Raw genomic sequence first — 15936 nt, 5'->3', positions numbered from 1 at the left:
GAGTCCGGAGCATCCGGCCCTCTGGCGGAGCTGGCCGGGGGTACTCTCCCCTCCTGAGCAGGTGCTAAACTGGTAGCCCCCCTTTCCTGGGTCGTCTGCCCCTCGTCCAGCTGAGTCCCTACCCAGTTAACCCTGGGTAGGTTGGGTTTGCTCAGTTTGTCCTTGAGCCCGGGGCACTGGGTCCGTACATGGCCTCTCTGGCCACAGTGATAGCAGCTCAGGTCACGTTGGTCCCCTCGAGCGGGTCGGAGGGGCCCGATGCCAGGCGTTCCCCTTTGGAGGGGGTTCTCCCTATTTCCCCGCTGGGAGGCCCCATGGTGACTCTCTCTCTGCATCGGGGGGAGCCTGTTCTTTTGGGACTCCTCCCGGCTACCCCCTGACCGACTGTTCACAAACTCGTCGGCCAGCTGCCCTGCGTGCTGGGGGTTCTCTAGCTTTTTGTCCACCAGCCACAGCCTCAGGTCGGAAGGGCACTGTTCATACAGTTGCTCCAGTACGATCAGGTCAAGCAGGTCCTCTTTAGTTTGGGCCCCCGCTGTCCACTTGCGGGCATATCCCTGCATCCGGTTGGCCAGTTGTAGGTAGGTGACCTCAGGCGTTTTACGCTGACTCCGGAACCTTCTCCGGTACATCTCGGGGGTCAGCCCAAACTCACAGAGCAGGGCCTGTTTGAACAGTTCATAGTCCCCTGCCTCTGCCCCTGTCATCCGGCTGTACACCTCCACGGCTTTGGGGTCCAGTAAGGGGGTGAGGAACTGGAGCCTGTCTGCAGGGTCAACCCTGTGCATCTCGCAGGCATTCTTAAAGGCCGTCAGGAAGCTATCTATGTCCTCCCCCTCCTTCCGCTGGGCCAGGAAGCACTTATCAAAGCTCCTTGCAGTCTTGGGTCCCCCCGCACTCACCGCAGCCGGGGCCCCACTGCTCCTCAGCCTGGCCAGCTCCAGTTCATGCTGTCTTTGTTTCTCCTTCTCCTGACGCTCCCTCTCCTTCTCCTCCTGCTCATGTTGACGTTGTTTCTCCTTCTCCTCCTGCTCATGTTGACGTTGTTTCTCCTCATGTTGACGTTGTTTCTCCTCATGTTGACGTTGTTTTTCATGATCCTCCAGCTCCCTCATTTTCATCTCCCTCTCCCATTCCAGCCGCATCCGCTCCAGGGACGGGGAGCTCCGCCGGGAGGATCCCCTGCTGGCTGCTGGGGTCAGGGTGCCCTCGGTATTTGCTGGGCTTCCCACAACCCTTCCCCCAGGCATAGGTAGGAAGGGTCTCGGGATGTCCTCGGCAGCAGTCTGACCCCTCCCAGCCCGGTCAGGCCCCAGGGCCCACGCTGCGTCCCCCGGGCAGCTTCCCTCCAGGACAGGGATCGGGTCATCCAAGCGATCCCTCTCCTCCAACTGGGCAATCAGCTGTTCCTTGGTGGACCTCCCGATGCGCAGCCCCCTCTGCCTGCACAGCTCCACCAGGTCACTCTTAAGGCGTTTAGCGTACATCTCCCGGCTGGCCACTCGCAGGCCGGGCAGCTTTCCACGGTTTCCAGGAGAAGCCCCTAGTGTGCCAGTCCTTCTTGAGGTCACCACCTCTTTGCCAGGGTCGAGCTGCAGACTCCTCCGCCCCTGGGACCGCTCGCTGCAATCCCCCGGGGGACCCTGTTACTGCAAAAGTCCTTCTCTCTGGTCACACACTCCCAGGGGTTAACCGACCCCTGGAACCGTCTCTCTCTGAATCTTCAGCACGCCTGGTCCCCGTCAATCCCCCTTCGTTTTACTGTTCCCCAGTCACTTACTGCAGGAAGCGCCGTTCACGGGGTGCAGTAGATCCCACCGCTGCCACCAGTTGTCACGGAGTGTGGGGGAGTCCAGGCCCTGCACCCCTCTTCCTGGGATTCACTGAGACTCTCAGCCAGCCAGTAAAACCGAAGGTTTATTGGACAACAGGAACACAGTCCAAAACAGAGCTTGTGGGGACACCCAGGACCCCTCAGTGAAGTCCTTCTGGGGGAGCAGGGAGCTTAGACCCCAGCCCTGGGGTTCCCTGTGTTCCTCCACCCAGACCCAAACTGAAACTAAACCCACCCAGCAGGTTCCCTGCTGCAGCCTCCGTCCACATTCCTGGGCAGAGGTGTTACCTCCCCCTCCCCCTCCAGGCTCAGGTGACAGGCTCTCAGGTCTCCCACCCCCAGGGCACATTCCCAGGTCAACACTCCCCCCTCCCTGCTGCGTCGTCCCCCCCCCCACCCCCGAGGCACACAAACTGTCAAGGCTCCAAGTCAGCGGGTGGATTTCAGAGCAGGCAGGAGATCGGTGCTTCAGGCAGAGAGCTGGCGCTTTGCTAGAATAAAATCTCTTTAGCTGCCCTCCACTAAGATCCCGTCCTTCAGCGCCTCGTCCCCAGGGCTCGCTTGGGACCCCAAGTGAGGGTCAGCCCCGGACCCCCCCACACGGCGGGCTGAGACACGCGACGCTCCCGAGGAGGCAGTTCAGAGGGGGCGTTAGGACACTTTGGCCCATCAGTTAAAAGACAAAGAAACAAAGTCTGCCCTGGGGACCAACGGAGACGTCTTCCCTCACTGCAGAGAAAAATCATTTCCCCTTCCACCCCAAAACGATCCGGGCTCGTGATTGCTGCCCAGCAGCGGAGCTCTTGTCTCGGGAGGCAACTTCAGCTCCTGCAGGTTACCCGCCTATTTTGCCCCCCTTAACCCTCCTTCCATCTGGTCAGCGCACAGCCCCCTCCCCAATAGACCCCGCCCGATCAGCGCACAGCCCCCTCCCCAATACCCCCACCCGATCAGAGAACAGCCCCCTCCCGCCCCCTCCCCCTCCCGATCAGCGCACAGCCCCCACCCCAATAGACCCAGCCCACCCCCTCCCCCATCTGGTCAGCGCACAGCCCCCTCCCCAATAGACCCCGGGTTCCCCAGTGTGATCGATGCACCCACCCAGCTCTTCTCCCCCCCCCACCCGGCACCTCCCTGCTCGCCCCCTCCCCGATCCGTGCACGACACCAGCCCCTCCTCACCTGCTGGCGGAGACCCCCAGCCCCCGATCGCTCCGCGGGCAGCCGGAGCCCGGCTCGCAGCTCGCCCAGGCTCGTGTCCCCTGGAGCGGGCTCAGAGCGAACCCGGCTGGCGGGCAGAGGGAGCAGCGAGGGGACGGGCTGCCCCGCCGGGAGCCGCCAGGCTCGGGGAGAGGGTCCCGCGGCTGCAGCCCCGCTCAGCTGGGCAGGTCAGCAACACCGAAGGGAAACGCACCCAGCTGTCTGCCCCCGAGGAGCGGGCGAAGAGCAGAGGCTCCAGCCGGTCAGGATCCCGCAGCGCTCCCCGCTCTTGTGCCGCTGCTCCCGGGCTTATGGCTGGCGCTGGGTGTGGGGGTCCGCCTTACATACGCCGCACCGCGAGATCCGGGGACACCGTCACGGAATGATCCATATGAGGCGCATCGGGGAGCGGGATGGAGCCCCCACCCGACGCGGCTCAGTGCAGCGTAGCCAGCTGCCGGGGAGAGCGCCTGGCCTGAGGCTGCGGGGAAGTGGGCGAGTCTCCCGGGACAGCAGCTCAGGGGCCGGGCAGGAGGGTCCCCTGGCCCGCGGGCCCTAGTTTGACCACCCCTGCTATAGACTGTCGGGGAAACCGGCCCAAAGCGATGTATGATACCTTATTAGGAGCGTCTTCCAGACATGTGGGTGGCAGGGGCCCGGCTGTGTCCTCCTGCTGCTCCGCCCCTCCCCCTGTTCCTAGACTATCAGGGTGGGAAGGGACCTCAGCGGGTCATCTTGTCCAACCCCCTGCTCAAAGCAAGACCAATCCCCAATTTTTGCCCCAGATCCCAAATGGCCCCCTCAAGGATTGAACTCACAACCTTGGGTTTAGCAGGCCAATGCTCAAACCACTGAGCTATCTCTACCCCCCAAAGCAGGTCCGCGTCCCTGGGTGGGCTCGAACCACCAACCTTTCGCTTAACAGCCGAATGCGCTAACCGATTGTGCCACAGAGACTGGGCAGCCAGGCCCCAGGCAGGGAGCAAGCGGCCATAGCCAGCTGCTGGGCAGAGCCTGGCTGGGGAGGGGCGGCAGCAGCAGCCCGATCGCTGCCCGGGCTCGGCTTCCCAGCAAGCCGCAGCCCCTCCCCGGCAGGCCCTGTGTGCAGCAGCTGGCTGCGGAGGGGCGACAGCCCAGTCCCCCCACACTCGGCTTTCCGGGGCAGTGGAAGTACCTAAAAGTGTGTGTGTTGGGGGAGGGGGGGAACCACTGGAGCCTGAACCAGGGCCCTGCCCCCTGCACCACCCTTTCCCCTCAGGCCCCCCCTTTCCTCCTCCCCCCCCCACCTTACAATGTGGAAGTGGGAAGACAGGCACTGGTGGTGGTGGGGGGGGTGTCTGTCTCTCTCTCTCTCTCTCTCTCCCCAGCTTGCGGAGAGGCTCTGACCCGCCCCATTCCTTCCTCTCCCTCCCCCCAAGTTGCCTTTTGGCCCCTCCCCCAATACTAAAACAGACAAGTTCTTATAATTAAAAAAAGGGACTAGGGCCCCCCCTTGAGCTGCTGGGGGCCCCAAGCAATTGCTTAGGCTTAGTCTCTCTGTTTATACCCAGGGCTCTGAGTGTAGGTAGCCCAGCCCGGCACATGTGCCTCAGTCTCCCCGTACCCTGCACCACACCCCCAGCTGTTGAAACTGAACTCACCTGGGCCTGGGCCCCCCTGCGGCCCCCCCCCAGACCTGTACACCCTTCTCTGCCCTGGCCCTGTTGGCTCCCCCTGGGGATGACACTACTCTTCCTGGTTCCAAACCATGACCGCCAAAGGCTCACAAACCAGCAGATAAAAAACTCTGCATTTAGTATTTTAAGTCTCATGATTTTTAAGTGGGTTTCACAGTTTTGAGGCCCGACTCATTTTGAACTCTTGCGTTTATCAATACAGAAATTATCTAACCCCTCTCTCTCTGTCACACACACACGCGTCACTTAGTCTTACACACCTGCTGTGGGCCCTGACCCCCTAGGTGCAGGAAGAGGGGACGCGAGGGTGAGGCCTTGGGGGAAGGGGCAGAGTGGGGATGGGGCCATGGGACAAATCAAACTTCTCAAGAGCCTGTCTGTGCCCAATATAGTTTTAAGGGGCTCCTACCTCCCCTCTCCTGCCATGGCTCTTAAAACCAACTGAGTAACTGAACCGTCTGCTGCCCAGGGCCCTGGGGTGAGCGGTGCTAATGCCAACCCCAGTATGGCCTGATACGGCCTGCACCCTATTTGTGAGACTAAGGGTGAGAATTTTCACTGGGAGTGGGCTCAAGACACTGCTGGGTAGCAGGCCTGGTACAGCCAACCAGAAATCCCCCCTATCATCACTGGGGTTGGGTCCAGGCGAGCAAGGAAAAGAGACGTCTGGTGCACCCCCATCCTTGCATTGCAGGCTGACATACGCGGGGGAATGTGAACTACCACCCTGCACCGCCTCACATACTTTATTTGCCACGGCTTTCATGGGACTGTGGAGGTTGATGCTTCCCTAAACCCTCGGGATACAACTTTCTCCTCCCGCATCCACTCACACGCTAAACCCACTGAAAGTAGCAAACACTGAAAACCCATCGCAGGCAGCCCAGCTCCGGGCAAGCAGCAGGAATGGGACAGAAGCACAGGTGTTCTCCTTGCCCCTGGCAGAATGCCTTGTGCGGGTTGTACCTGGGGGGTGCAGGGGTGGAATGAGCCGGGGACGTGTGCCCGTTTGAGCGATTCCTAGCAGGCATACGAGGCACCTTTGGGGGAGTCTTGTCCAGGCCTGCCATGGGTCAGCTCTCTCAAACCACCACCCCTGGCAGCGCAGGCCTGACCTTCCAGCCCCCTGCAGGCCTCGCTCTCTGTGTACAGGTTAGCGATAGACACACCCAAAGCCTCTGAGCGTCCCTCCGGAGTGCTCAGCCCGTTCCACGGAGCACATGCAGAACTGTGACTCTAATCCCACAGGCGCGGTCCACAGCAGCTTGTAAGATTCAATTCAGGCCAACCACTCTATTGAGCACACAGCACTTAGATATACAGAGAACAGGAATGGGTTTATTATCAATGAAGAGAGATGCAAGTGAGAGTGAATAAATACTGGAAAGTAAAGGTTACATAGAAAACCAAATCCTCACACTTTCTAGCGCCGGGGTTCTCACAAGTTTTTGGCAGCCTCAGCATGCGGCTCTGACAATACTTAACTAACTGTAGGAAAAAACAAATAAATTACATCTGCATATTTACATAGGGATTTTTTGCAGACTCAATAATAAATATAAGGTACAGTTGTGTCTTATCTTTACTGGACCTAAACACAGAACAAACCTGTGCTTTGCGCAGTCTTGTCTTTTCTGTTCTTCTTTTGCTTTTTTGGTCAAAGGTGGAGGGTTGTACAACAATTCTGAACTAAATTTAAAAATCCTTTACATAAGAGAAGTCGAAATAATAATGAGAGAATGTATCTGCCAATATGTCCAAAATTTCTTTCACAAACAAAAAACCCAATCAACCTAGCCCAGTAATAATAATAATGATAATAGTAACAACAAAATCTGAGCCGTTCCTGTTGTCTTTTCAGCTTGGTTTTTGCATCATTTAACAGCTTGTGCCTCTGAAACTCACCGTGGTAATTTGGTTCAACTTCCCTTGCACGAGTGCTGTAGGGACATTGCACGACATACATTTCAATTTGCTGAATTTCTCTCTCACACTGCAACTTGCTCAGAAACGGGATCGGGTAGCTTCAGAAACACAGGAAACCGCCTTTCCCCCTGGTGCTGAAGTGTTCCTTTTTCTTTCTCTGTTTTGCTTTTCTTCGCAGAAGGTCCCAGAGGAGCCACCTGCTGTCACATTCAAGGTCATTTTCTGGCACTAGATTATTTGAAATACTTTCTGATACCCAGTCACATTTTTAACTCTTTCACCTCCCCCCGATGAACAATCGCAACCTACCCAAACAGCATGCAGTGACATGGCCCATAGCCACCTACAGAGCTATAGTAACATGAGATGTAAACACAGTGATTAGAGGTCTATAAAATCATGAGTGGTGCGTAGAAAGTGACTAAGGAAAAGCTATTTACTTGTTCCCATAACACAAGAACTAGGGGCCACCAAATGAAATTAATGGGTACCAGGTTTAAAACAAATAAAAGGAAGTTCTTCTTTACACAGCGCACAGTCAACCTCTGGAACTCCTTGCCTGAGGAGGTTGTGAAGGCTAGGACTATAACAGGGTTTAAAAGAGAACTGGATAAACTCATGGAGGTTAAGTCCATTAATGGCTATTAGCCAGGATGGGTAAGGAATGGTGTCCCTAGCCTCTGTTTGTCAGAGGGTGGAGATGGATGGCAGGAGAGAGATCACTTGATCATTGCCTGTTAGGTTCACTCCCTCTGGGGCACCTGGCGTTGGCCGCTGTCGGCAGACAGGATACTGGGCTGGATGGACCTTTGCTCTGACCCAGTCTGGCCCTTCTTATGTTCTTAGCCAAAGAATACACTTTGTGACTTGAAAGAAAACCACACCGATGTAGCTCAGCTCTGCCGGCATGGTGCTATGTAAAAGGGAGCGCGCACTGGGATTTATGGCATTTAGAAGGCACCTTTAATACTTAACATCTCAGGGATTGTTGGGGCACTTTGGAGGCTCTTGTGGCTGCAAAACACTCAGCTGGTGGCTGCATTTGAGAAATGCTGTTCTGGAGTCTAAACGAACAAGGCCTTCCCTTCTCTCATTTCCCCAGCGTCTGGCTGAGACTCCTTCTCAGGAGATCACTCCCTCTCAGCTGCAGAGAAAAGCTTGACAATGTGACCCTGAGTTTAAAGGTTCAAAAGCAGAAGGCACATACGAAGAATCCACAGTTTAAACGAGACACACTTATTGCTTGAGGGCCCCGCTGCCTGATATTGAGATCCTGGCCAGGCTGACGAATGGGGACTTGGCTCGTTCAAGTAGGTGTGAGTTGGATCAGTGTCATTTCTAGGAGTCTCATTTAGAGCTCCCTTCCAATGCAGTCTCTTTTCTCATCACATATACCTCAGATCTGCTACAGATCCACCGTCTTCCCATGTAGCACCGTGAGCTGCTGACCCCTTTCTCCTCGTTCAGATACGCGCAGTCACCTCCTCCTCTTATCTGAAACCTGCAACACAGAAGCCAGGGAGCTGCAGTCAGGCAGAGGCCGGGCATTTCACACCAGTCCCAGCCAGGGGAGCTGTTCTCCACAGTGCAGGCCGGAGTGCAGAGCAGCTACTCTCCCAGCCCCTCAGGAACAGAGCTCAGGACAGCGGGGGCTTTGCAGAACCGCTGACTGTTCCTGACCCTCTATGCTGAGTAGCCCACAGGGGTGCTGGAGAATGGAAAGTCCCCAGCAGGACGGAGAGAATTTGTTAGACTGATTGTCAAAAGGGACCGGTCCTCTAACAAGAGGGGCAGACCATCACCAGAACCAGATGACCGAGCAGGAAAAGCGGGGGGCAGAAGGGATCTCGCCTCCTTGAAACACACGGAGCAGAACCAAGATGACACTGAAAGAGGAAATTGCATTCAGGGGTTTCCTTTTCCATTGATCTATAACTCTTGAGCTTTCCATTGGGGATGGGGGAAAAAAGAGAGTGTTGAAGAAGTTCCTTTGTGAAAGCATGTGTGCCTTGTTTGTAACCCTCACGTGACCCTCCCAGAGTTCATCTGGAGCGGAGGGTGGAGCTCTAGGGACAACATGCCTCTCGGGAGGTTTGGGAGGGTTCAGACCTGGTTTTGGGTCCTACAGCAGCTGATCTGCAGGGTCCCACCTCCTAAGGAGGGTACCAGACGGGGAATCTGTACCCCAGGAGAGGGCCACAGAGGCCCAAACTCGGGACAGTGTCTGGTGGCTATTCAGACCCAGTGAGGCTGGAAGCAGGTGGGATCCAAAGGTTGGGTCCAATACAGCAGAATGGGGACTGTCCATTGGGGAGCCCTGACCCAGCACCATAACAGCCTGAGTTTTCAAAGTACTGAAGTAACCCGGACCAGGGAAGTGGGGGGTCTCCATCCCCCTCTAATGGCTGGCCTGCATAAGAGCTTTATCAATCGGGGGGGTTTTCAGCTAAAGAAGTGGATTCTTTCGCTCCTATGGCAGAGGCTCATGCTTCTAGTGCTGAATTCCAGGGTTCAAACCCTGCTCCGGGCTCAAGGTTTTGTGATCACACTTGGAGCCCACTGAAACCCATCGCGGGGTGTTGGCTGGGCAGCCGTCACTACTGTACCCCGTTCCAGTGGGAGCCCCAGGCGTGCAGCACCTGTGAACCGCAGGCTCCTTTAACATCGGTGCCTTGTTGCGGATTCAGAGGCCTCACCAGCCAAGTCACTCAAACCTGCCGGCTGCAATCCCCAGCGGGACCTGCACCTGCCATGCAGTGCTCGGCATGCTGCCCTCTCCAGCAGCCACTGTTAACCTGAGCTCCCTGCTGCCTCCTTTCCCCGGGGGGGGGGGGGTCAGACACCCCATGGACCTTGCTGAAGAGGGCTGGGGGAGAACAGCGAGTGTCCCCGCTGAAATCCCAGCGGGCTGCGAGGGCACCTCTGGCTATGGCGGGCTCTGTCTCCGGCCCAGCACCGTGCTGCGGGGAGGGGCCGAGAGCTCAGGGACACGCCGGCTCCCGTCGCTCTCCGATACACGCAGGACGCGAACGGACCAGGGCCGGGTCTGGTTGTTTCACCAGCGCTGAATGGTGGATCTCCCTGAACTCAAACAGCTCAGACACCAGCATCCCCAGGCCCAGGGCATTAGTCCAGAGGGTGAGAGAGACTCACAGGTGGTTGAATTCGGTGCCGTTGGCCCATTTCCAGGCCTGACCCTGCTCCCTCCGGAGGCCGATCCAGTGGTCCCGGACACCCTTATGGCGCAGCAGGAACGCCTTAAAGAAAGCCGAGGGACAGCAGGTATCAGCCCCAGCTCCGGTGCTTCCCCCACCCCTCCAGGGCTCTGTGCCGCAGAGAATCCCAGCCGCATATTCATAGAGTGTCAGGGTTGGAAGGGACCTCAGGAGATCTTCTAGTCCCACCCCCATCCCCAATTAAATCATCCAACACATTTTTGCCCCATATCCCTAAATGGCCCCCTCAAGAATTGAACTCAACCCTGGGTTTAGCAGGCCAATGCTCAAACCACTGAGCTACCCCTCCCCCCATATTGAAGGGTGCTCAGTTTATTTTCGGCTGGGGGGGCGGTGTTTCCCCTCCTTTTTGCAAAGTACAAGATTACCCAGGCAGTATTAATCCTCCCCCGGTACAGAGCAGCCCCACCCCAGTGCTCCCAGTCACCCGCACCCCAAGTCCCCCTGGGCTGGGGGCAGCTGCTGGGTCTGAGCTCTCTGCAGAGACGTCTCTTCTCACAGAGCAGCCCCCCACTCACCACATCAAGGCAGGAGGAGGGAGCGAGTCAAGCTGAAGTGGGAGGGGTCAATGTGAGAGGATCCCCTCCCCCCCCCTCCTCAGCTGGCTGCTCCTTTCCCATCCCCACAACAGGAGCACTGGCTGGGTTCTCCCTCCCACTCCAGCAGCCAGCAGGCCAGGAGATGCCTGAGCCAGCCCTGCCCTAGACAGAAGCTGTCTCCCTATTTGGGGAGGGGGGCAGCAGAGAATGGGCAATCCCTGTGATCACACACAGACAGTAGGGCCCTGGGCCCAGCCAGGGCTGGCGTTCAGCCGCTGGAAGTTCATTCACTCTGGCCTCCCAGCACGGGAGGGGTCAGAGCTGCTCCTCACCCCACGGGGCAGAGCCCAGGTCCTACTGCAGCAGCCACCGCTGTGCCAAGATCAGTGTATGGCAATTCGAGAATCTCTCACCATTTCCTGCTCACTGTCGATCCCAGCCAGGGAGGCACCCGGTGCAGAGCAGCGGCTCCGGCTGTCAGTCCAGCTCCCTTCCGTCTCTGAGAAATAGTAGCATTTCCCTCGGGATCCCATCCAGCCGTCTGGGCAAGCAGGGCCAGCAGGGAGGCACAGATCAGCTGATGAAAGCTTAGACGCCAGCACTGAGAATGAGAAAGTAACATGGAGGGTAAGAGTTGCACCTAGAATTGGGCATTTGACTGGTTCGTCAAATGTGTCATAAAAAAACCAAATGGTCAAATATTTTAAAATACCAATTTATCAGAACAGTAACAAAAAAGAGCAAGACGTCATTGTCTCCAGTAGGTTTAGCTTTAGATAGATACTTATGCCTAATTTTAAAAAAATTATTGAACTGAGTTATTTTAACTCAGATTAAAAAGTGAAACACTGAAACCAAGTTCTGAAAAACACAAGTGAGGCTCCAAGATGCAATCAAAAATCACGCTGCCTCCTACCCCCAGGGTTCTTGCTGGAGTATTTGACACTATTTGACTGCCGCCAAGAAGGATTCCAGGGACACTGCCAGCCTGGGAGGGACTGACACAGCTCAGAGCATTTCACCCCAGGCACAAGATCAACAGCTGGACGTTCAACCTCGAAACAAACAGCAGGTGAACAACTGAGAAGAACGTGGGAACTTTCACTCAGGGACATGAAAGCCACAAGGGGGCGCCAGACACCACAGCCACGGGAAGTGACCTGTTGCACTGTGGGCCAGGAATGATGGAACTTAATTCACCTCTGTATCAGAGCAATCTGCACCAGTATAATCACAGTGACGCAGTGACATCAGGGCAAACACCTCCTGGAGATGCGCTGGAGCAGTGCGGCTCGCTCTGGTAACTTCCTCCAGCGAACTGCACCAAGGCAAGCTCCTTTGTGCACCAGTGCGGTGCGTCTCCTTTAGCGGTTTGCACCAATTCAACTGCACGGACGTCATGACATCGGCACAGAGGATTCCTAATGCAGACGGACCTGGATTCAATCCCCTCTGCCAGCTGCTAAACCCTCCTGGGGCCCAGGGATCAGATCCCAGGGCAATAGAGAAATCCCACCCCCGACAGTCTCCAGCACGCCCTGCCCCAGACGACGGAGGGGATACAGCAGGGTTCATGTTCACGGCAAACAGACGCCCTCTGCATGAGCACACGCTGTCTGGGCAGCCTGGGGGAGTGAATGGTGCTAAGGGACCCTTCCTGGCCAAGCTCAGCGATTGGTGGGTTTCCACACTGAGCTGGTGGAGGGGTCTAGACTGAGTTCTACGGCTCATTTCAATAACACGGCAGCACCTGCCGCCCGGCCACAGGCGTGACCTGAAGATCCAGAAAGGCCAGGCTGGTAACCTCAGAGCAACACAGGGAAGGCAAAGGGCTCAGGGTTGCACTGCACCCTGTCCCACTGGACACCCTGGTCAGGGACTGCTTCATGGCACGTGGCAAAGGTGACTTGGACCCAAAGTGCTCAGAGATGGGCTGGGGGGGCTAATGTCAGTCAGATCGTCCCGACACAGAGAGTGCCCAGGTGCAGGGGTCTGGGAGGGAGCGGGAGGAGGGTTGTGGAGGAACATCCCCCAGGAATCCTCTGTCCCAGGGGCAAAAGCCAGACAGGCCGGGAGGAGAGAGTGAGCATGGTAGGTCACGGGGGAATGGGATGCACGGAGATCGTAGCTGGAGGGGAAGGGAGCAGGGCGGAAGCTGGGAACTCACCTGCCAGAGCAATGATGGCAGCGATCAAAGCAGACGATACAGCTATCAGTGCAACCACAACTCTACGGGTTGGACTTTTCTTGCAGTTACAAGGAGGGTCTGAAACAGAAAGACCCGTCAGGCAGGGCTGGGGGGACACGTCTCACTGACAGCACCGGGGCTGGAGCTGCCCTGGAACATGCACCGTTCTTGTCTCGTTTTTGTAAAGCTCTCCAACACCACTTTCTACAAACCATTACCCTCTGATCCCACTGAGGGTTACCAAAAGTTAGTGCCTGTCTCACCCCCCGCAACCTGCAAGGTCTCGTGCCAGCAAAGGGAAGCTGCTCCCAGATCTGGAGCTGCATTCGCATGTCCTGAGGGCTGTCCTGCACCATGGTCACCACGGGCAGGTAGGTTATCGACCTCCATCTCTGTCCCAGCTTCAGGATGGCCTCTGGTTCCTGCTCCCTCAGGCACCTGGAGATGCTGAAATAGGGGTGGGTTTGGCAGAGGAGGAGAACACCCCATGAGGTTAAGAAATGGCAGTGAGAGCCTTTTCCCTCCCTGGAAGATTACGGTGTCCCTCTGTGGGGACTCCCTTCCTGGCAGATGCTAGTGAGCTATTGAAAGAGCTCAGCCTGTTTAGATTATAAAAAAGATCGGGAGGTGACATCATTGAAGTGTTGAAGTGACTTCATGGAGAGAAAATATCGGGTATTAAAGGGCTCATTAATCTAGCAGAGAAAAGCATAACAAGACCCAGTGGCTGAGAACTCAAAAGAGACCAATTCGTATTCGAAAGAGGGCACACATATTCAACCGTGAGGATGAATCACCAAAGGAACAAACTAGAAAGGGAAGTGGTGGGAATTCCCCCCTTCTTGATGTCTTCTAATAAAGACTAGATGCCTTTCTGGAACGTGTGTAGTCAAAAACTAGCTCCTATGCTCTACAGAAAGCATGTGATATGCAGGGGGTCAGATGACACGCTCTAATTGTCTCTTCTGTCCATAAAGTCTGCTAATTGATGAAAAACTGAGCGTAGCATGGGGAGAAGCCTCTGATGTTTTACTGTGTTCGGCTTGAGCCCACAATGAATGCTCATTGCGTGGGGTGATCCAGGGGAAGCAGCTCAAACATCCAATGTAGCTGGAGAGGGGCAGGACATCAGCACTGCAGGGGAGGGGTGAGTGTGGCAGTGACATCACAAGGGCCTTTGGCAGGACCTCAGCCTATTGGACAAAGGTGGTGGGGAGGCGATGACCTCACAGAGAGATCTTGACATCAGCCAGGCAGGACAGGGGTGCAGGACAGGGACAACCTCGGAGATCCCTGTGGCTTTGCTTCAGCACGTCTCCTTCTCGAGGTCTCTCCCGGAGGACTGAGAGAGCATTCACTTGCACGTACGTGAGCGCAAGGAGGACCCTCTTCGGAGTTTTCTCCTTTTCTTTCAGTGGTTTTGCTTGAAAACAGACGTCCCTGTATAGAAGGTAAGAGCCTCGGAGAGGTTTGGAACCTGTTCAGTCTGATCCATCAGGTGCTGGCTGATTTTTAGGAAAGGAAAACATTAGATTGTGGGGGCAGTATTTTATTTCCGACCTAGGACTTTGTCCCTTAGAATTACTGGGGACATTGGGGTTTCTCCTTTTTGTTTTCCCTTTTCCTCTGTTCCTCCTATCTTTCTCTTCTTGCTTCCTTTGTCCTTTTCCTCTGCTCTCCTCCCACCACCAGGAGCTCTGTGGGTGGAGCGGGGGCCGGGGGGGGGGGGTTGTAGGGGGCCCTCACAGAGAGGTGAGACTAGACTAGTGCTCCGAGAGTGATCCCCTCAGTGGTGACCAGGGCCATTCTTTGGGCTATTTGATGAGAACCCTTAGCCTCCCAACCCTCAAAGTCTCCACCTTGATTGGCTGAGGAGGGGGCTATTGACAGGGAGGAAACTCTGATCTTTGTTGTTCTCTTTTATAACCAAGCAAATAAGTCACAACCAGTTATATGTCTGACCAGTGTGGACAGCTGCTCTCCATTCATTGTCTCGGAGCAGTTCATGATCCTCTCGAACATTCCAATTCTTCTGAAATACTTGCTGAATAATTACTAGGAACAATTGTTGGTCTGTAGCTCATTTGAGAGCAACTCTGCTACTGACTGGCTGCATCAGCTAAGACAAGTCACTGCTCCTTTCTCAGCCTTCGTTTCTCCTTCTGTCAAGTACGAATAACAATCCTCTCCCACCTACCTCGCCATGGGTGGATGCTGGAGATCCACTGAAGAGTGTCACTCGGAGCAGTGCAGACTAGGGGGTGTCCTATCACACTGAGCCATAGCAGATTATGACCTAATATTCGATTTGATTTGTATTTTATTCTTTTGAAATTGTGAAGAGCAGCAACTACTTAGCTCAGACTGAAGCATCTCATCTAATTTTCTCCAGCACAGTGTCTCCCCTTTGTGTACGACGAGACAGTTTAATGCGCTGTGACAGACAGGAGATGCTTTTGTTTTGCAAACAAATATTTTTGCAAGGAATTTTCCTCCTACTTGTTATGATTTCAAGAAACAAAGTGGTTTTGTCTGAATGGATTTGCTGACAGAAAACGGTTTCTATGCAAATGTTCACACCTTATTTCCTGGGCTTTATCCCTGCCTCCGGGGGGCGGGGGTTGTTGTCTGTTAGTTAGAACAGGAGTCAGGACTGTTGTCTTCTCTTTCTGGCTCCGTCACCGCTTTGCTGTGTGACACCTTGGGTAGGTCCAAAGGGAACAGGGTCAATTCTCTAACTCCAGGCAGCAGTGAGCCTGGGTGAGATAAGGGATGGTAAGGCCGTCTGCGAAGGAGAAAGGGATGTTTCCAGGAGCTGAATGTCAAGAACTCTAAACTTTGCTAAAATGGCTAGTCTCGAGAAACAAGAACTAGTTGGGGCCAAACTTTAACCATTGTCTTTTTTAAAGGCCATTCAGGGATGTGAGTCCCAGAGAGCCATAGAGAGGGGGAGCAACTTGCCCAAAGTCCCACAGATCAAGAGGCAGCAATGGAAGCAGGAGTGACCCTCCCTCTCAAAGGCAGGGGGACCAGACATTAGGGCCTGGTTTCAATTGCCAGCTGTGGGAGGGAGTGTGCGGCAGTGGTTAGTGAAGGGGTCCATCCATGGCTCTGACACTCAGTGTGACCCTGAGCTGGTAGCTGAGGCCTGTTTGCTATCAGTAGGGTTGGGGTCCCATGGCTACAGCCCAACGGGTTTGGGAGGCTCCAGGAAGGTGTGTAAAGTGCTGGGATGTCAAGATCCTGGAGGCGCTGTCACCTCCGCCCTAGGGCAGTGTTCTGCACCCCCCTGCTGCTGGCTGAGTTTCTCCGTCCCTTGGCAATAAGACAGACTCTTG

The 15936-nt window shown here is 55.5% G+C and overlaps 1 protein-coding gene and 1 non-coding gene across 2 annotated transcripts; both read right to left on the bottom strand.

Annotated features, from left to right (window-relative positions):
- Positions 1-3916: 3916 nt before the first annotated feature.
- TRNAN-GUU (transfer RNA asparagine (anticodon GUU)) lies at positions 3917-3990 on the bottom strand. Its single transcript has one exon. It is a non-coding gene; the product is annotated as a tRNA-Asn (tRNA).
- A 3863-nt stretch (positions 3991-7853) lies between these two features.
- On the bottom strand, positions 7854-12954 carry LOC141998828 (C-type lectin domain family 2 member D-like). The gene is made up of 5 exons (XM_074971807.1): positions 12840-12954; positions 12578-12676; positions 10824-11011; positions 9789-9892; positions 7854-8136 (listed from the first exon to the last, which is right to left on the bottom strand). The coding sequence occupies exons 1-5, from the start codon at positions 12952-12954 to the stop codon at positions 7983-7985; spliced, it is 660 nt and encodes a 219-aa protein (XP_074827908.1). The 3' UTR covers positions 7854-7982.
- Positions 12955-15936: the final 2982 nt, after the last annotated feature.

This window comes from Natator depressus, chromosome 14 (assembly GCF_965152275.1).
Source record: "Natator depressus isolate rNatDep1 chromosome 14, rNatDep2.hap1, whole genome shotgun sequence".
Taxonomy (NCBI): Eukaryota; Metazoa; Chordata; order Testudines; family Cheloniidae; genus Natator; species Natator depressus.
Note: the sequence above shows the minus strand (reverse complement) of the source record. Positions and strands in the feature narration are given on the sequence as shown.

Coding starts and splice junctions, on each gene's coding strand:
- LOC141998828 (XM_074971807.1), bottom strand. CDS start 12,954: ATGGTGCAGGACAGCCCTCAGGACATGCGAATGCAGCTCCAGATCTGG. Junction 12,677..12,839: donor GAGACAGGCACTAACTTTTG/GTAACCCTCAGT, acceptor TTTCTGTTTCAG/ACCCTCCTTGTAACTGCAAG. Junction 9,893..10,823: donor TCGACAGTGAGCAGGAAATG/GTGAGAGATTCT, acceptor GCTTTCTTTAAG/GCGTTCCTGCTGCGCCATAA.